At 38.5% G+C, this 21621-nt stretch overlaps 1 protein-coding gene across 1 annotated transcript in view; it reads left to right on the top strand.

Annotated features, from left to right (window-relative positions):
- The window catches only part of SUCLG1 (succinate-CoA ligase GDP/ADP-forming subunit alpha), a 31932-nt gene extending 10648 nt beyond the window's left edge, over positions 1–21284 (top strand). The window contains exons 3-9 of the mRNA XM_072770020.1: positions 4917–5033; positions 8150–8362; positions 8522–8579; positions 13125–13208; positions 14821–14972; positions 19287–19475; positions 21040–21284. Coding sequence (XP_072626121.1) covers positions 4917–5033; positions 8150–8362; positions 8522–8579; positions 13125–13208; positions 14821–14972; positions 19287–19475; positions 21040–21066 — 840 coding nt within the window. The 3' untranslated portion in view covers positions 21067–21284. The remainder of the gene's footprint in view (positions 1–4916; positions 5034–8149; positions 8363–8521; positions 8580–13124; positions 13209–14820; positions 14973–19286; positions 19476–21039) is intronic.
- The last annotated feature ends 337 nt before the right edge of the window (positions 21285–21621 follow it).

Raw genomic sequence — 21621 nt, 5'->3', positions numbered from 1 at the left:
TTATTTTCTATTTTTTTAATATCACAAAAGGTATATAATTGTTACGGGAAAGTATACAGTACAGCAGTGGAGTTGTATTTTAGGAGGGGTTTTGGTGCAATAGTCAGCCTATAAGATAAAAATTGCATTTAAACTTACCTTGAAAATCCCTTCCTAGAAGCATGTTATGTTAGAGACCTACATACTCTCTTTCAGCAAGTTTAACACCACTAGTTTTGGGGATCCCTGGGTGGCTCAGCGATTTAGTGCCTGCCTTTGGCCCAGGGCGTTATCCTGGAGTCCTGGGATTGAGTCCCACATCGGGCTCCCTGCATGGAGCCTGCTTCTCCCTCTGCCTGTGTCTCTGCCTCTCTCTCTCACTGTGTCTCTCATAAATAAATAAATAAAATCTTAAAAAAAACAAAACAACAACAAAAAAAACAACCCACCACTAGATTTCCTCCAGCTTTGGAGTAGATTAGTGTTTAGTTAAAAACTAGGTAAAGTAAATGGCTTGTGTTTAGGCCCCTTACAAAAACATGCCCAGTTAAACACAGATCAGTGTAGGGATATGCTCAAGGCCAGAGAGGCTCATGGGAACTGAGATAGGCAGAAGGAGTGGCACACTGACTTTTCTCATACTCTCTAGGCAAATGGTCTTTGAGGGGACTAGCAGGCAAAATTGCCTGAAGTATTTTAATTTGTTCTCATTCACTTAATATTTATCATTTCTCCCTACCCCTGCTTACAACCTAGAATTTGCATAAGTTTTAAATATATTTGCAATGTGATTCCTTAATAAAATGTAACATAAGAGTCTCCTTTCCTTCCTATCATTTTACTCTATAATGTGTATCCTATACATATATATATATAAGTATATATACACATATATGTGTATATACACATATATATACACACACAAATAGTTTATAAAACCAGTGACAGGCCAAATCTTTAGGCCATAGTTTTCCAAACTTTGATCTATAGGATAATACCTAAATATCCAAATTTCCATGACTTTTGTTTTTATTTATTTATTTTTTTAAAAAGATTTTGTTTATTTATTCATGAGAGAGAGAGAGAGAGAGAGAGAAGCAGAGACATAGGCAGAGGGAGAAGCAGGCTCCCTGTCAGGAGCCTGATGTGGGACTCAATCGCAGGACCCCAGGATCATGCCCTGAGCCAAAGGCAGATGCTCACTGAGCCACCCAGGTGCCTATATATATATATTTTCTAAAGAAAGTTGATGTTCATTTAAGATTTGAAGTACATTTTATTAGTCCTCTGCCAATTAAAATCATATTCAGTCCCTTTTTGGTTATATATTAATTGTGTTAGCATATAATCAACTGTTTGATTAATTCAAATTCTCCACATAAGTTTATTATATATGGCGTTTTTGTTTGCTAAATTTTATGTGAGCCTGTGACATCTTAACCTCTGACCTTTTTTTAAAAGAACCATTGTCCATGGTGTAAGCAATATTTGGAACTGTCTCTGTTTCCTGAATGGAGTGATGGCTTGCTTAAATATTGAAATCCAAAGTTGGTTTTAGTGTCTTTCGATTATTGTAATTACATTGTTTCTCATTCACTCTTTTGTTTAAGGTAATTGGGAGTCTTACTTGTCTCAGATTTGTTAGTTAAGATTCTATTAGTATAGAGAACAATAAGGTCTGAAATTTAGAGTTTATCTTCATAGGACATCTACATTTTATCTTGTTAGTTCTTTTATTCAGTGTATATATTGTTTCACATATGAATGAGGAATATTTATATTTTGGAATCTATTTCAATAATGCCAATTTCCAGTGGGTGGAATTTCTTGTATTGGCTTTGAGCTGCTAAAACTATTTCTATTCTTAACTGGATGGAGATAATGGGAAAACTAAGGAAAATTAACTTACTAACCTGAAATGTCCTTGTTTAACTCTATATTAGGACTAAAAAGTTGGTTCATTTGAATTTATCTATCAGATGAATTCTGAAAACAGAGTAGTGATCTAGGGCCGTGCTTCTCAAGTGTCTGGAGTGAAAGACCAAGTTGGGTCTGTTTAATTGGGTCTGTTGGGTATGTTTAATTTTAATTTTCAATCTAATGCAGATCAATATTTTTTGCAAAGTACGGGCAGCCAGGGTGGCTCAGCGGTTTAGCAGCGCCTTTGGCCTGGGATGTGATCCTGGAGACCTGGAATGGAGCCCCATGTCAGGCTCCCTGCATGGAGCCTGCTTCTCCCTCTGCCTGTGTCTCTGCCTCTCTCTCTCTGTGTCTCTCATGAATAAATAAAATATTTTTTAAAAAATATTTTTTGCAAAATACAATAAAAGTTGCAGCGATATCCTATTGCTATAGAAGTTTGCAAAAATTCTCACTTTTGCACTTCTGTGTTTGTTTAGATTTTTTTAAAAAAGATTCTATTTATTACTTATTCATGAGAACACAGTGAGAGAGAAGCAGAGACACAGGCAGAGGGAGAAGCAGGCTCCATGCAGGGAGCCCGATGTGGGACTGGATCCCGGGGCTCCAGGATCACACCCTGGGCTGAAGGCAGACGCTCAACCACTGAGCCACCCAGGCATCCCTATTTTGGTTTTTCAATTAATTTTTCTTTTCTCGCTTTTTCATTCTTTATTCTTTCCTTTGTTTTTTTTTTAATAATTTTTATTCATTTCCTTTTTGTGTTTATCTTGCTGCAGACCAGCAAGAGTCTATAGACTACCCTTTGAATAGCACTGCTTAAAGAGAGAGCATTGGCTTATGGTTCTTTAAAAACTCCATCATTGACTTTAGACAGTTGGGTCAGCATTTTTAGGTCCCTGTAGAATGACCACATAGATCCATTCAGTTTCAACAGCTGCTTATTAAGTGCCTACTGTATGTCATACATTGGATTAGGTGCCACTTCTCAGTGAACAGAGTAGACATTGAATTTACATTTTAGTGGTGGGAGAGGAACATACCAACAAGATCAGTGAGTAAATTATGTGTTGCACAAGAAAGTATAAATGCTGTGGAAAAAATAAACCAGAGATAGAAGAATGTGACTGTGTATGGAGTTGTGGTGGTGTTTGGGATGGAGAAAAGGGAATTTTATGTCGAGTGGTCAGGGGAAGCCTGACCTGAGTCAAGATCTAAGGGAGATGTGGGAGTAGAGCAGGTGGATATGAATGGAAGCGTATTCAAGGCAAAGGGGACAGTAAGGCCATAAGGCAGGAATGTGCCTGTTGTGTGTGCAGGACACAAGGCCAGCATGACAGAGTGAAATGAGCAATGAGAGAATAGTAAATGAGGCCGGGCAGGTAAGGGGTTTGTATGTGAGGACGTAGGTTGAATATTGTTTTATGAACCAATATGAGGAGTTTACTGTGAACGAAGTGGAAACCCCTGTTTTGATCAGAGGAATGATATGAATCTTGCTTATGTTTAAACAGGATTACTCTGGCTGCTGTGTTGAGAATAGTGAAAGGGAGCCAGGGGCAATATTATGTCAAGAGTTGATGACTTAGACCAAGGTGGTAGCAGTTGAAGGGATCAAGACATCGTTAATTATATTTTGAAGGTAGGGCAATAGTGTATCTGATGTGAAATATAAGAGAATCAAGGATGACTTCAGTGTTTTTGGTCTGTACATCTATTAAGAGTGGAATCGTCATTAACCAAGATGGGGTAGAGCGTGGAGGAGTGATCAGGAATTTGGCTTTGGGCACATTAAGTATGAGATGCCTACTAGTTCTCCAAGTGGAGTGACAGTGTGAGTTTGTAGCTCAAGGCAAGGTCTGGGTTGGGAATGTGTGTGTCTGTGTGTGTCTGGGGGAGCGGTTTCCATATGAATGATACTTATTACCATGAAAAGGGATGAGATTATCAACAGCACAAATTCAAGTAGAGCTCTTGAAGCCTACCAAAAAATAATCTTTCAATTTGTGGAGACATTTTTGGTTGTCACATAGCTGGTTGGGGTGGAGAGGAGGGCATGGCACCGAAACCTACTGAGTAGGGGCCAGGGATGCTGCTAAACATTGTACAAAGCATGGGATAACCTCCCATAACAATGAATCCATGTGACCAGATGTCTGTAGTGCCAAGGTTGAGAGGGGAGAGTTAATGGGTAGGGAATTACAGGGTATTTATTGGCTGGGCAGCATTAAAAGCTTACCTAAGGTTAGTGATCACTAATTTAAAGTGAGACCAGTTATCATGCTTCTATTTTTTTCTGTCCAGCTTCTGGTTGGCTGAACATTGCAGTCTTAGAGTAGGTAGCAGACTGGATTTAACCAAAACTGTGGTTTTGCCAGATGTGTAAGTTGAAGTGAGAGAGAGCCAAGGTTGTGTGTCTAATGACTGACTGTGCATTTTAAACTGTGTAAAGGAGGGACGTGAGGACATGAGAAGTTGAGGAAAAGTGAAAAGGTGTTTTTTTTTTAAGTAAACACATGGGTGTTTCTGCCTATCAGCCAAATATGAAAATGGAATGAAAGAAGATCCTCCTTTAAAAAACCCCCAAACTCTGGGGATCCCTGGGTGGCTCAGCTTTTTAGCCACTGCCTTCGGCCCAGGGCGTGATCCTGGAGTCCTGGGATCAAGTCCCACATCGAGCTCCCAGCATGGAGCCTGCTTCTCCCTCTGCCTATGTCTCTGCCTCTCTCTCTCTCTCTCTCTCTCTCTCTCTCTGTCTCTCATGAATAAATAAAATCTTTAAAACAACAACAACAACAAACCCCCCCCCCCAAAACCCAAAACTCCTATTTTGGCTTTGCGGAGGATTGTTTTAAGGTTCAAAGCTGACTTCAGCAAGTTGTTAAGAATGTTGCATACGTGTATATATCACCTTCTGGAAAATAGCCTATTTGTTTTTCTTTTCCAAGTTGCTGAAGATGGCTTTAAGGCTTCCCAGCCTGTCTTTTCTCCTGAGTCTTGTGCTTTTTTCCCTTCAGGGCACGTTTCATAGCCAGCAGGCATTGGATTATGGCACCCAGCTGGTTGGAGGAACCACTCCAGGGAAAGGAGGCAAAACACATCTGGGCTTACCAGTCTTTAATACTGTGAAGGAGGTAATTAATGGTACTAAGTTTGCTAAGTAAAGAAAAGCAGGAAAGGAGCAGGCATACTTTGGATAGAGATCTTAATTGTGTCCCCTTTTGGAAGAGTCACTTGCTATTTTAAAATCCCATAATGTAAAGAAATTTGAATCACAGTAAAACCACTGGGTTCATTTTAGTCACACAGACTTAGGATGCCTTCCCCATGCCTGTGTCCTTTTGTTTCTAAGCACAGGTCATCTGGTAAGAGAAGTGCTGTAGCTTAGGTTCTATTTGGCTTCTTATCCTTTCCTTACTCTTTCTTCCTCCAGGATGTTAGCAGTGCACATGTCAGCCTCCAGCCCCCAACACACAGCATGGGCTTTTTGCTAGGCACTGTGCTAGCTGCTTCATAGACATTGCTTCATTCAAGCCTCCCCATAACCCTCTGAGGTGCAGTTGCTATCACCATCCCCAGTCTAAAGACAGGGGTACTACAAATGCAGAGAGGTTAAAGGTCCTGCCCATAGTTCGTAGCTGAGAAGTGGCAGACTTAGCAGGGCTTAGGGTAAGTAGTATGGTGTTCTGTGTGAAAAAACTGGACTGTGAAATCATACTGACAAATCATAGAACCCTAGTCTCTTCCCCAAATTGCTGATTTCTTAATACTTTTTGAAGTATTTTGAACCAAACTTTAATTCTGTTACAAAATTAATATGTGATTATTATAAAAACTCCAATGATAAAAATGTATGTAAAGTTAAATTTTATAGTGCTTTCCACATCTCAAATTTTGCCTTTCTAGAGAGCTTATTTAAGCTCCTTGTGTATTCTCGTTCTACTCTTGCATGAATACATAGAAAAATAATAGTTTTATAAAAGAAACTATTATGGTACAGAATCTTACCTATATAATAAAAAAAAATCTAGGAAATAAACTTAGTACTTGGGACGAATGTATTGATAAAAGATGTACCCCTCCCCCTCTTAAGCATAGTTTTAAGGCATGTTTTAAAGTATCACATTTTTTTTAAAGTACAAATTTATAGACTTAATCTCTTTTTTAGAATACTAACTTCAAATTGAAGTTAATTTGTATTCTTGATCGTAAAACATAGGAAAAAATATTCAAATTTGAAATTTTCATTTTACTTTAAACTTGAAAACAGGATTTTTTTTTTTTTTTTTTTACTTTAAAGAGTAAAAAAAAAAGTTAAAATCATAGGTTCTGTAAAGGAATCATTTGAAATCTTTTTGCTTTAAATTTTTGGTTATTTCCTCCCACCCCTTCAAGTCTCCTACGGCTGACTTCATGACCTCAAAATACAGAGAAAAGCTGTTTTCATAACTCTTCTAGGTAGATTTGACTTTTTCATGAGCTTTTTTTGCTTTCTCTTAAAGAAAAGTTTTTGTTGCTAAGCAACTCATTTATTATTCACCATGTTACAAATAGAAATGACATTTGCAATATTCTGCAAGTTCTCTGACAGATACTATATTTCTTACCTGTTTAGCACTTACAAAGAGCTTTCTGAATGAGTAGGATGGATACCTTTCATCTAGTGTCACTTGTTAGCACAGAGCCTGTTGTCATATTTGGCTTCTGGCAGTATGTGTAGCCTTAAGAGGTAGAAAACTGCAGGATACATTTTCTAAAAAAATACGTATATGCCTATGATCTGACTCCTTTTGGTTCCAGCCTAGTTTTTATTTTTACTTTTTGTTGTATCCCCTTCTCTGTTATCACCTTGAACAGAGTTTTTAAAAAAATTATTTTTAACCCCTGGCATCATTGTTGATGATCTGTCAGCATCCTTTAACTTTTGTTCTTCTGTCAGTGTCAAGACACTTCTTTTTATGAGAGATACCATAGAGAAAGCTCCTCAGTCTCGGGGGATGTGGGGAGTCATTCAGGGATGATTCTGAAAGACACTATCTTTTACTTCTGCCCCTTCTAGTTGTACCTGTATGTTCTGTAGCTTAGTATTCCTTTCCATTGTAAAATCCCATGATACAGCCTTCCAAAAGGTTTTGATTTATATCTTGATTAAGTCATATTTTAACATTTATAGGGAGGCAGCCTGCTGTAACTGAAAAGAACAGACACTTTGGAATCAGAGATACTTAGATCTGAATCTTGGCTCTGCCACTCACTTCCTAGCTATGTGACCTTGTGTAAGTTATTTATTGTCTTTTGGCCCCAGCATCTTGATTTGTAGATGGGGATACTAAGCATACAGGGGTTGTTGTGAGGCCTTAACAAGACCTGTCTTGAGCCCTCCTGCAGGGCCTCTCAGAACAGGTACTGCCTCTCTTGGAGAGTCAGAGATCACTAACAATCTTTGTCTTCAAGGAGCTTTAAGAGACATGACCACACATAGAGGTGGGTAGAGGAAGACATGAACACACATAGAGCTGGGTAGAGGGAGACATGACCACACATTGAGGTGGGTAGAAGGTATTGATGTATGTGGAGAATCTGTGGAGACCACAGACAGAACCACAGTCAAACTGATGATTTTAAGTTCTTTGCTTTGTGGAGTGATGTAGAGTGGACCCTAATATGCATTTGACCCACATTCTTATTCTATGGCCATTTATGCATTTGTATTTTAGTTTATTTTTATTTTTAACTAATGTGCATTTAGATTAAAAATTGTGAGCATAAAAAACTCTATCATTTTTGACATGATAGATTTTGAATAGGTGTTTGAGAGCTGAGTTCCAATGCTCAGTGGCTTACTCCTCCTTTTTCTCCTGGAGAAATAGAAGGTCTTTGGTCCCGAATAGGTGGTACAGTGTCTTGTAAGGCAACAAAAATAAACATGGCCATAGGAATGAGAGGACACAAATGCAAATCAGACAGCGCTTTCAGGTTTCCTGACATTCCATCATCTGAGGGAACGAGGTGTCATAGAATCTTTCAGTTCAGAGTGGCATTTCATAGTGGGGCAGAGAGGAGCCCTGCTTGGTTCTGCTCTTTTCTGACAGCACAGTGAACTTGCTAATGGGAAGAATGAAGACATCCAATGTCTCCTCGTAGTGTTCTTTCCTGATCCCATCACATTATTAAAATCATGGTATTGAATGCATTTCATTAGTGTTTATAACTTAACCCATAATAAAGTGCTTTGTGGTTAATGTTTCAGGCCAAAGAAGAGACAGGAGCGACAGCTTCTGTCATTTATGTTCCTCCTCCTTTTGCTGCTGCTGCCATCAATGAAGCTGTTGAGGCAGAAGTGCCCTTGGTTGTGTGCATTACTGAAGGTATACCACAGCAGGACATGGTACGGGTCAAGCACAAGCTACTGCGGCAGGGAAAGACGAGGCTAATTGGGCCTAACTGCCCTGGAATCATCAATGTAAGTGTAAAAAACAATAGGCCAGATTTAGGCTTTCACAAGGCTAACTAGCTTTGCATCAATCCAAGTGTGTTTGTGTGTGTATGACCTATTAGTTATAGGTTGTTATGGGTTTTTTTTTTTCACTTTTTCTGAAACTGTGAATTTTCTATCCGTCAGCCTGGAGAATGCAAAATTGGCATCATGCCTGGCCATATTCACAAGAAAGGAAGAATTGGTGAGTAGGTTTCCTATAGATTAAAAACAAAAAAATTCTTTGCCCTAAGCTCAAAATTCACTAAGAATATTTGTAACTGTGCAAATTTAATTCATTTTAATTAACTGTAGTGGAATTTACCAGGGGATTTTATAGTGAATCAGTTCTGTATCCTGAATTGGATGAGGTTAAGAATCCATAATAATTCTGCAGAATCATTGGAGATATTTTTTGGAGTTTTAAAAGATTCTTTTCCTGCTCGGCATGCTGGGGATTCTCCATGTGTTTGCATGTATCAATAGTTCATTTCATCTTACTGCTAAGTAATAATCTGTGGTGTGATTCTGCCACAATTTGCCCATTCTCCTATTGATGAACGTTGGGTTATTTCCAGTTTGAATCATTATGAATAAGGCTAAGGTGATATTTGTGTATAGGTCTTTCTGTGGACACATTTTCATTTCCCTTGGGTAAGATACTTATGAATGGAATCACTAAGTCATAGCTTTGAAGTATGTTCAACTTTTTAAGAAATCGCCAAACAGTTCTGCAAAAGGGCTATTCACTTTACATTTCCACCATCACTGTATGAAAGCTTCAGTTCTTCCACATCTTCACAAACAGCCTTCTCAGTCTTTAATTTTAGCCTTTCTGCTAGGGATGAAATGGTGTCTCATGGTTTTAATTTTAGTTTCCCTGATGACTAATGATGTAGAGCACCATCTCATGTACTTATTGGCTACTTGTATATCTTCTTTTGTGAATGATCTGTTCAAGTGTTTTGCACATTTTTTTATTGGGTTGTCTTTTTGTTGATTATGGCAAGGGATTCCATAAATATTCTGGATATAAGTCCTTTGTTTTATATAACACATATATAGCACACATGCTACATATGTGCTTTGAATTATTTTTATTGTTAGTCTTTTTATATCCTATCCTCACGTTACTTTGCCTTATAGGATATCACAAACTTTTTAGAATGTTTTGTGAAAATTCCACTGCTACTTGTTTAGTTCCTTGAAGAAATAACCAAATTAACATTTCAAATTTATCCTGTTATGCTTGTTTTTAGGTTCTTCACACCTTCTCACTAAGCTTTCTTAGTGCACCATGATAGATGGTTACTGTACTTTCTCTATCCATAAACTATGACCGTTAATAATAGATAAAAGTAATCAATATAGTGGGTGAATGTCAGTTATGTACTTTACAAGACTGGGTTAAAGATCATGGTTTTTTATTGTTACTAAAATCCCTTATTGCTGTTAGCCCTGCTGCCAGTAGGGTACTTACCAAGTTCTTCTACCAAGGGGGTTCCAAGAAGTTCCATAGTCCATCAGGTCTAGTGGGGGCCTGGTCCATGTAGTCACTGATGCTCTTGTACATAGTTGAGCGCTCTGTAGACTCTTGTCTGCTGTGAATGGCTACTGCTGTAGACTTGAAGTGAGCATGTAAGGAGTGTCCCGTGCCAAGTCACTTTTCTGATCACTGCCCTGCTTTCTAAGGTGCCTGTAAACCTAAAAAACAACCACGCGTGACATACTTGACCCCTCCATCCCTTTCAATATTTTTATTTTGATTAAACTTTTTATGTTTTTACAATTGCAAATTCACATGTAGTAACCATAGGTCTCTGAGGATCTGTCCACTTTTTTCCCTGGTCTGTTTTTGCTCTCTCATTCAGGTTGGGTAATTTCCACTGTTCTATTTTCATTTCACTGATTCTTTCCTTTCTCCCCTCCTTTATGCTACTGAGCTCATCCACTGAGCTTTCAGGTTTGGTTGTTTTATTTTTCTCTTCTAAAATTTACATTTGGGTTCTCTTTATATCTTCTATTTTTTTGCTGAGACTTCATTATTTTTTTGATAAGGCTTTCTATTTTCTCATTTGTTTCAAGCATGTTTGTGATTATTTAAAGCATTTTTATCATGCCTTTTTAAGAATTCCTGTTAGATAATTCTTCATCTTGGTGTTAGCATCTATTTTTTTTTTTTTTTTTTAAGATTTTGTTTACTTATTCATGAGAGACAGGGAGAGGCAGAGATGTAGGTAGAGGGAGAAGCAGGCTCCCCACAGGGAGCCTGATGCAGGCAGGACTTGATCTCAGGACCCCAGGATCATGACCTGAGCCAAAGGCAGATACTCAACCACTTAGCCACCCAGATGCCCTGGTGTTAGCATTTATTGTCTCTTTTCATTCAGTTTGAGATCTCCCTGGTTCTTGCTATTCTGAATGATTTTTTACTGAAACCCAGATAATTTGTGTATTATAGGACTCTGGGTCTTATTTGAACCTTCTGTTGACTGACTGACTATAGACACTGCTTCAGCAGGGATTATCAGGGGGAGGTCCCTCATTACTGACGGGTGGATATAGAAGTCCAAGTTCCTATTTGTTCCATTGATACTGGAGTGGGTGAGTTCTTCCTTACTGGGTATGAGTTCTGCTCTCCTCCTTGGTCCTCACTGAGTTCAGTGGAGGTGACCTTGTTATTGCTGGGCAATTGTGAAAGTCCTGACTCTCCACTAGGCCTTCTCTGATACCACCCTGACAAGAAGATGGAGAAGTGCCTAATTACTGCCAGATAAGGATGGACATCTAGACTCCCCACATGGACATGGCTTCCATCGACATTGTAGGGTTGAGGAGGAACTCATATCAGCTGGCATAGATGAAAGTCCTGATTGCCTACTTGGCCTTCTCTTTCACCAGTTTGGCTGGCATGTTGGGGTGCCTCAGTGCAGCCTCCTAAATGTGTAAGTCTAGGAATCCCTTTTGGCCTTTGCTCATATGAGTGAGGGTGAAGGCACAGTTATTTTCTGTAGTGTTTGGTTGGTATGGAGTGGTTATTATCTCAAAAGTTTTCTGTTTTTCTGGGCTGTCCTTGGCTCTTTTGCTAGAACAAGCAGGCTTTTAAAGGGGGATTTTTTTTTTTTTTTTCTGTATCCTTATGTGTTTCTGGGATACTGGCTTCTTTAGATCCGTATCTAGGATGCATGAGGCAAAGGAAACCCAGGGAGCTCAGCAGTGTATCTTTCCTTGAGTTTTGAGGTCCTTAACTACCTTGCCTTCTTCATCTCTTAGAGATTCCTTGGATTTATTTTATTTATAATGCCCAGGGTTTTTAGTTGTATTTAATAAGAAGAATAGAGGAAGAAAGTACTTCTGCCTTTCAGAAACAGAAGTGTTCTTGTGATAGGTACTTTTAAGTGATAGCTCTTTTACTACATATACTTTTAAGAATGACAGGAATAATCTACCCTAAAAACATGGCTTTCATTACCTTCATTGTGTGCAGTTTGCATTTATGTAATTTACATATCATTTATATGATCAGATGAAAGCTCCTTAAAAGAATGATAACATCCTGGTGTTAATATTCACTGGTTATTATACTGATCCATCACAAGACTAGAATAAATAAAATAGTTGTTTTTCTCAGTAATGTAAGATACTGAGTGGACACTTAGACATAATCATACCACAAGAATCAAGTAGAAAGAGTGGAAAGGAGACTAGACAATTGTACACAAGATATACAACTAAAGAAATTGCCAACTATACTTTATTTGAACAAAGCTAAATGTACTGAGTACATAGGTAGGTAGGTAGGTATTACCTACCCAACTTTCTGTTATGAAGGGTCCCGCAGAGGAAGGACTGTATTAGGGAGACAGCAGGTAGATGGAAAGAAAGCTCAGAGAATAGGGAAAATTGAAGAATGAGACAGATGGGGATTGGTGGTAATGATTGTCATTTGTTGTAGGTTAGGGTCCAGGGATTGAATGGTCTTAAAACTATTGGAATTAGATTTTCCTTAAGAGGATGTTTGTACTCTATTGAAAGGTTTTCAGTTTTGAGACATTCAGGTAAGTATTTATTGAACTCCTTCTGTGCATGTTCAATACTAGGAACACAGGAGTGAGGGAAGCAGTCTTGTTTATCAAGCTCCTTGGAGGTTACAGTATAGCAAAGAAGATGGTTGCCACAGAATCTTAAATACCATTGGTGGTCTCTTACTGAGCCAGATAGTAAGAGAACAATGTACTTATTGGAGGAATCAGGAAAGACTTCCAGGGAAAGTGGCATTTGAGGAGATGGGGGCCCCGTTTGCAGCAGAAGCAACGTGACTAAGTGGGGGAATAAATCGATTTCAGTAGGGTAGGGAAATAATGGGAGACAAGTCTGGAGAGGTAGGCTGGCACTGTGCTGGGTTGGGGAGTCAGTGCAGGGTTCCCTGCAGAAGGAGCAGTCCTCATCAAGTGATCCAGCTGTTACTGTCTGGTGAAATTAATCTAAGAGAGCAATTGAACAGTGTTCTATTGTCCAGCATTGACCAAGATGCACACGTGTCCTTCAATTTGCCCAATTGGTGCAGAGTATCTGAAGTTACATACACCTGAATTCATAGTGAGAAGATAAGTATTTATTTACCAACCATATACTTGTTGAGTTGGATGACAAATTGTAGAATGGATTTTTCTTAAGTACTTGTATCTTTAACGTGTTAGCCTATTTATTTTGAACACAATCTAATATTCTTAAATTCTCTTTCTTTAAGGTATTGTGTCCAGGTCCGGCACCCTGACTTATGAAGCGGTTCACCAAACAACCCAAGTTGGGTTGGGACAGTCTTTGTGTGTTGGTGAGTGATTTTGGTAGAATCATTTTATTGTAATGCAGTATTTTTGTTGAATGAGTATAGTAATAACTTTTGGTTATTTCCAAGAGGTTTTGATAACCATTTTATTAAAAAGATGTCATGATCTTAAATTTAATTTTCTTCAGTGTGAAGCCCCACTGTATATTTTAAAGATTCGTGGCCCAAGATTTGACCCTCATGTTGAGCAAGCATTGTGGGACATGTGGCCCCTGCACAGCCTTGGTGCCGGAAAACATCACTTACTTCACTTGCTGTGAAGAAACAGTTCTTTGCATTAGGACTTCTGGTTCTACAATTATCATTTTGTTAGTGCTTCCCAGTTACTGAGTTCTTTGCCATTTGTTATCTTATTCTTAAGGCTACCTTCTGAGGCACCTCTAAGCTGAAAAGTGGTGCTATTATAGCTTTATTGGTGAGAAAATCTGTATCGAGGATGATTGAGTTCCCCAAAACTTCTTTTGCTGCCTACGACTTTTAAAAGTAAAAAGATTTTACATTTTAAAATAATTTTAGTATTTGTTGCTAAAAGACAGATTTCTCATTTTTATAAACATTTCTTCAAAGTTTTAGAATACCTTTTAAAAGCCTTTCAAAAATAGCTTTTCACAATAAATTCTGAAATAAAAACCTGGAGTATTTTAATTAGAATTAAGATCCATAAAGTCAATATTGGAAATAGTGATTGAGCTTCTCTATGTACAAAGCACAGTCTTAGTCACAAAGTAACTTAGTGTGGTGGAGAATAAGAAAAGGTTTGAAACAGAATTGCAAAATTCATTCTCCAACTTCTGTCTTTAATTTGTAAATTACTAATACTAATGCCCATTTCACAGAGAGGCTATAAGAAAGAGGAAATGGCAGGTCTAACGTGCGGCTAGGACGCAGTATTTGACACACAGTACTCATAAATGCTGCTTCTCTTCTTCAACTTCATTCTTCAGAGATGCATTGAAAAGTAGGAAATCAATCCTGCCATCAGTGAGTTTATATACATTATAAATAAAAAATAAAAAGTGGCAGCCAGTCTGTTGGGAGCATTTCCTTTAATCCTGTCCAAGTACTTGTCCTTAAATGTTTGTGTTCGTAGTCATCACTCACCCTGTATCTAAGGTGAAAGGGATCAGTGCACTCTCTGTCCCTCACTGGGACTTGTCTCTTAAAACTTGTGTGTGGTTTCTCAGCAGTGTGCCTCATCTATTAGTTACTTTGTGCAAAGACATTTGTAAAATGTTTAATCAGAGAAGAGATAGTCTTGCTTGCTTGCATCACAAACACACCTTTTTAAAAAACACCCATTTTAAAAGAGTTGTTTGGGAATAATTTCATGGGAGGAAAGAAGCTCGATAAAAGAGCTAAAACAAAAATGTCTTTGTGAATATCCGAAATCAACCACCATTTATCATTCACGTAACATTAGAAACAAATAAATGTAGCGATTTGTGATTTTTTTAAATGTTAAATACCAGAGTGACTGCATTTTAAAACATTGGTGACGGGAGAGGCAAAATTAGAACAATAATTGAAACAGCATCTCTTATTTTCATGGTTCATCCTTAAATTTTCAGCTGGTGTTGCTATTCTTTGAATTTTTCAGGCATTGGAGGTGATCCTTTTAATGGCACAGATTTTATTGACTGCCTTGAAATCTTTCTGAATGATCCAGCCACAGAAGGCATCATACTGATTGGTGAAATTGGTGGTAATGCAGAAGAAAATGCTGCAGAATTCTTGAAGCAACATAATTCAGTAAGTTTGGGTTTGGGTTTGGAAAAATACAGCTCTTCACACACAGTAGGCACTTCCTGAGCTAGTCACTGCTGTGCTGCTGTTGATTCTTACTTTCCTGACAGTGCTTCTGCAGAGGCTACCAGCAGTCTCCATTCTTTCTTCATCCTCTCCGTCCTCTTGGTTTTTCTCCTTCTTCTCATCTTAATTTTTCCCCAGAGTTAGTCTCTGTGGCCTATTCCTTAAGTGTGAATGATTCTTGTATATGAACATACTTCGTGCAGTTCCAAAGGCAGAAACCTCAGAAGCATCTTTTACTTCTCTCTCATCACCTGTTTGCACTGTTACCAAGATCTGTCCCTAGTAGTATGTTGAGATTCAGTGCATCAGCTGTAATTAGTCCCTTTGCTCTGGTTCCAGCTGCCATCCTCTCCACCTGGACCATATCAGTAGTTTCTTCCTGATTGTCTCTACTGTTCCTCAGGCACCATCGTCTCCCTTCTGTCTCTGGCCATCCTGCTCACAACCACCCAGATCACCTGCTCTTCTGCAACACAGACATTGGCGTTGCATACCCTCTGGTTTTAAACCCTGACAGTCTCCCATTAAATGGAAGACAAAGTGTGGACTTACCATGGTCTTCCAGTCCCTACACACCTGTCTAACTCTCTTCTTCAGATCCATGTCCCATCTGACTGGCCCGATGTTTTCATTCTCACTTGCCTTTGCTTATTCCTTCTGCAAAGACTGCTTACTATCCGACTCTCCCTCTAGTCTATATCAGGGGCAGCAGGGACTGCCCCATCCCCCAGCATATCAGGCACCAATAGGTGGTGGATAAGAAAAGAATGAAGCATATCGTTAAGAGTTTGAGGTAACTTGAATTCAGAAAAGTTGTAAACTTTGAAATTCAAGTAAAGACTGACTTCTTTTTAGGAAAGATTTGGGTTACTGTGACATTATGCTATGTTCAAGTGAATTTTAAAATGTATTTAGACCCAACTCTGGATCCCTTGACTAGCTTAGATTTTGGTGGGAAAAGCTAAGTATATACGTTTTATTTCATTTGGCACATGTTTTTCTATTCCTGGTTAGTTCTTATGGGATGAATTTTTATTAAGGACCTACTGTATGTAGGATTCTAGGTTGAACAGATGACATAAGACACTTAGCACAGTACCTGGCACAGAGTACTGAACAGAGTACTGAACACTCAGTAATGTTCTCTACTGCCACCATTACTGTTTTTATTATTGTCATTATTATAGTGACAATACTTATTTGTAAAACTGGTGTTGTTTAATCTTGACCCTTTGAGAAAGGTTTTTGTCCTTTTATGAATAAGGAAACTGGCACAGGGACATTAAAAACTTGCCAGTGGCAGGTATATAGCAAATGAACTAAAGGTGGGATTCATCCCCCACGTCTGCCTGACGTCTCCACTATGTCATGGAGGGGTCAAGAGGCTGATTGCAGGGATTCAGGAAAAGGGTTACCAGCCCTGGGCCTCTGCTCAAACTATGCTGATATCCTAACTGGTCTGTTTTGGGGCTTTCACGTTTCTCATCATTTCTGCATCTTGTTTTCAGACCATACTTCCTTGTAGTCTCTTTAGTTGTATTTTTCTCTGCTTAAAAAATTTTAAGTGACTCTTCTTTGTTAATAGGACAATATAAACTTGTCTGACATTCTAGGTTCATCAAAATCTTGTTTCCTTCTAGTGCAGCATTATTTTTCTGTAAGTATGGAGACAGAAGGATCACGTAGAAATTAGTGCCACTTAAATAAAAGATGCTCATAACTGTGTAGAGCCCATAAGTAAATGAAGAAGTGACTTGTAGAGTCTTTTCTTTTTAATTCTGCACCATGGTAGGTGCTGGGCATACAGAAATAAATGTGAACATAGTTTCTGAATTCAGAGATTCTTAGTTTAGGAGGGGAACACATGGGAAATAAGTTACAGCCACTATACTTAGTGTAATAGTAGAAACTTGTCAAGGGCACAGCAGGGTCACTGAATGGAGGATGATCAACCATGTTTGTGGAGACTGTGGGAGGAAGAGTCAGAAAGGCTTATGGGGAAAGAGGAGGCTTGAGTCAGGTCTCAGAAGTTAAGTAGAAATTTGTCAGCTGTCCAGCGAGGGTGGAGAACATTCCCTACAGAGGAACAGAGGCAGAGCAGCCTGGAATTACTGGGAGACAAAGAGCAGGGAGGAATGGTGGGAGATGAGGCTGGAGTAGGCCGCATCAGACCATGCAGAACCTGGCTGCCGGCACCATAGCACAAATCTGGGCAGTGGAAGCAGCTTTCTAGTAATCATTCACTGTCACATGTTCATAGTTAGAAAAACAAAATGAAACCGATTTCACTTAAAGAATGTCCTTGATGAAGCAGTAAAAATTATTAATTTTATTAAATCCTGACCCATGAGTCAGTATTTTGTGATGAAGTGGGAAGTAAAGCACCTTCTCAATTGAGTTGTGAGCTGAACTAGCTGCTTTTCTTACCATGAAAAAACCCTCAAGAACAACTGGCAGACAGACTGTTCAGACTTGGGTATGTCGTAGACATTTTATCAAAAATGAACAAAGTGAACCTCCCATATCAAGGAAAACAACTTATAGTATTTGACAGTGATAAGATTTGAGCTTTCACGTGAATATTCATATTTTGGAAAAGTTGTTTCTGCCACTGTGAACTGGACTTCCTCCTACTAAAGACTTTGATTAAATCTGGTAACAGTGACTGATTTATTGATGTTGAATAAAGAAACGTATCAACATTTGGAAGATGTACATAATTCAGTAAACATATTTTTCATTCAGCCAATGAATGTTATAAAATCATTATAGGTAAAAGATCCATTCAATGGATTTTAAAGTAACAGAGGACAGAAAGTTCATTGCTATGGTTCTAGATTCCAACATGGTAACTGACCCTTAAGAAATTACCACTTGAAGAGGTTTATCTAGTATCAAAGAAGAGTATCCACAATTATCTGACAGGCTGTTAAAATTCTTCCCCTTATCCAGCCATGTATATGTGTGAGCCCAGACTTCTTTGAGTTCAGCCAAAATACCATATTGGAAGAGATTGAATGTAAAAGCGGATGTCATAATCCATTTGCCTTTTATTAAATTTGACATTCAAGAGTTAGAAAAATGTAAAATAATGAATGCCACACTTCTTACTAAAATGGTTTTTAAAATAGTTTTTAAGTTTTTATTTTTCAATGAATATATAATTTCTTAGTTTTAACTTCTAGTACAGGAAACATCAGATATAATCTACATAAACAATAGTTCTTTGGGGTTCTCAATAATTTTTGTGAGTATAAGGGGTTTTAAGACCAAATGATTTGAGAATTGCTGGCCTTGGGGAAGGTGATGGTACCTGAAGACAGATTCTGCTTGTATTCAGGTTCCGCTTTTTACAGCCATCTTTGGATACCTTGTTGCTTCTGAGCTCTTATTATGAACATGATATTTTCATTTACTGTGAAATTTAATCATATATTCAAATAATATTTTGGTATCTCTTAACTAATTGATAATATTTTATATTATTTCTTTAACTGTATTTTAAGTCTAGAGTACAGGAATTCTTATATCTCCCACGTAGATTTTTATTTTTTTACCTCAGAATCTAGGATAGTGTTCTTCATTTACATAGAAGTTGTATATTAGAATCGATTTTTATTAAATAAAAGTAGTCCTAATCTTCCTTAGACTTCATAGAATTTCAGAGAGAAAGTCATCATTCATTTCATAGATGAGGAATCAGAGGTTTACAGAGATGGTATGCCTTGTCCGAGGCCAACCAGCTTTAGTCAATAGGAAATTGAATCTGGCAACTTCCAGTCCTATGTCTTTTCCAATATACCTTTCCACCTTATCTTTTTTTTTTTTTCCTAGCAAATTTTTTTTTTTGGTAGACTACATTAAGACAAAATCAGGTTGAAATAAAATAACCTGATCTAGTGTCTTAATTCATTATTATCACAAATCACGTAACATATGTTTTCAAATGTGCTTTGTTTTTCAAATGAAAGAACCACCTATATATATGTTTGTAAAATAGCTTGTGGCCAGTGCAGTTGAAGTTTAAAATCTAAACAGACAAATATTTGCTCAGGATGGTTTTCCTGAGTTTATTTGAAAAGTTGAGTCATCTCAAAGGTGAATGCAGTGATTGCAATTACAGCTTGATGTTTGTGTTCATTTTCTTAGGATGAGTGGTGGGTCCTGCCCAGGCCATTTGCAATTTCATTTCAGAGTCATGAAGTCCAGTTTTGGTCAACTTCTCATGAGAGTGTTTACAATACCACTTTCCAGGGTCCCAAGGCCAAGCCTGTGGTGTCCTTCATTGCTGGTTTAACTGCTCCTCCTGGCAGGAGAATGGGTCATGCAGGGGCGATTATTGCTGGAGGAAAAGGTGGAGCCAAAGAGAAGATTTCTGCCCTTCAGAGTGCAGGAGTTGTGGTCAGCATGTCTCCAGCACAGCTGGGAACCACCATCTACAAGGTGAGCTGTAGCAGTGGCCTGAGTGCTCTGAAGTTACAGACCTTGTAGCTTGGGGCTGCACTGGGTATCTGGAAACCCTGGTCCTTTCTTCTGGGTCTTACTGTTTATTTCTTTCTGGTGTGCAGCTTAACTGTCTCTAGCAGCTGCATCAATGTCCCAGTGTCCTAACTGGGCATGACCAGGAACAACATTCTGATTTGAAAACACTTATTTCTTTAAACATTGGAATTTGTTCTTTTGTGTGGGGCAAAATAAGATATACAAGAAAATGTTTCAGAGTCCACTAGTGCCATGAATTCCATCTAGGCATCTGTATTTCATTTTTTTCATTGAGGACCTTTGGAATATAGCTACCCTGATCTCATAGGTCTTTGTTGTTTCTAGGGAGAGGGGCTGAAAGCTAGTGACAAGAAATGAAAACTGGATGAAGGAGTTGATGGGGAGCAGGGTAGGGAGATCAAGAGAAGAGGGTAGGGGTGTCCAGCCTGTAGCTCTGGCCCTGGCTGTGTTGAGATGCCATTGTTTGCAGCCATTGCAGCCTGGCTGTGTTGAGATGCCATTGTTTGCAACTTCTTAACCATATGCTCTGCTTTTTCCTTTTTAATAGAACATCATAGTTTAATATGTTCTAAATGACCCGGTATCTTCTATAATCTCTTTGTAATGAGTTTTAGCCTGTCTCTTTAAGTGATCATTTAAGGCTGTCTTTCTTTTTAGTTTTATGATGGTTATAGGTTTGACAAAAAAGCAAAGCAAAAACCAGACATTTTAACCATGTTGAGAACAAGCATAAATTTATCCCCAGCATAAATTATAAGCCATGTTAGAGCTCAATCTTTTTTGCCCTTGCCTTGCTCCTTGTTTTATTGGATCTTTGCATGATCCTGTCTTTTGAAATAAGGCACCATGTGCTGCAATTCTGGGGGCTAGTGAGTGTGTGAAAGAGCAGGGGCAGACAGGCGGGGAAGCAAATGCTTATGCTGTTTGGAGACATGCATTACCATTTTGCTCCAGTAAGTGGCAGCAGGCAACTACACATTGGTCATATTCTAATTACAATCTAGAGAAATGTGATTTTCAGTATTGTTTCCTTTTCACATATTTCTGAAGTGCTTGACATTCTGTTCAAATCTTGACTGAATCTACGTTTAGTCTCTTTCTTGGAGAAACTAAGCAAACCTGTTTCCATTGCCTTATTAATAAGGCCAGCGTGGTTCATGTGTGGCCTTGAAGGGTTTGCCTAAGTAGTCAAGTTTGTCAGCTCTTAATAGTAAGACTGCTGTGGAAAAATAAGAGTTCAAAGAAGCCTCTCGGGCTCTGTGTTTGGGAGACATAAAGCTAAGGCTCTGCATCTAGTCTTGTGAAATTCAAGCTGACGCAGCCTAATTTGAAAGCTGTTATATTGTGTTCAAGCACCTTCATCCTGGTACATTTCACTTTTTGTAATTTTTGGTTGTTCAAAGGATCCTAAAGATAAGTGGTTTCAGAATCACTTTGACCAGGAATGTAATTTGAATCTTCAATTTTTTTATCCCCTTTCTCTTTTCTGTTTCTGTTTCTGAAGGAGTTCGAAAAGAGGAAGCTGCTATGAAAGAAAAAACATGAAGTTCCCTAAACCTATGGAATTAATCATTATGGAAATGTGAACCAGCAGCTGTTTGCTTCTGTTGTCCCAGGTGTCAGCCTGTGTGCCTGTCGCTGGTCTGTCGGTACAGCAAGAAGAAAACACAGGGTTCAGAATGTCCTATATTGAGGTGTTTCCACCTCATTGTGTAACAGACAGCCAGTAAACCTACCAATTGATTTGAATTTGGTTTTGGAGCTTTTTATTGTTCCGACGAGGGGGATGGGGAGAGTGGGAGAAATGGAGGCATGGGGTATGTGTGTTGTGCGTGTTTTAAAGAGCTCTGTGGAGAACGTTGTAAAAGTTTTTTGAGAGAATGAGGCTGTAAAAATTTCGGTATGACATTGATCTAATTATTTTAGATGTAGAATGACTTTAGTTCTCTTTTGAATCATAGTTTTCATGTGTGTCTATATAATAGTACTAGATTCTTGACACTTTTGAGGTTGGGAGCATGTAGGAAGGCAACTTAATTGTCGCCAGGGCCACCAAGAGCAGTAACATCAGGATCTTAGGCAGCTC

The sequence above is a fragment of the Canis lupus genome, chromosome 12, assembly GCF_048164855.1.
Source record: "Canis lupus baileyi chromosome 12, mCanLup2.hap1, whole genome shotgun sequence".
NCBI lineage: Eukaryota > Metazoa > Chordata > Mammalia > Carnivora > Canidae > Canis > Canis lupus.
The sequence above is the reverse complement of the archived record's forward strand: the minus strand, read 5'-3'. Positions and strand labels throughout refer to the sequence as shown.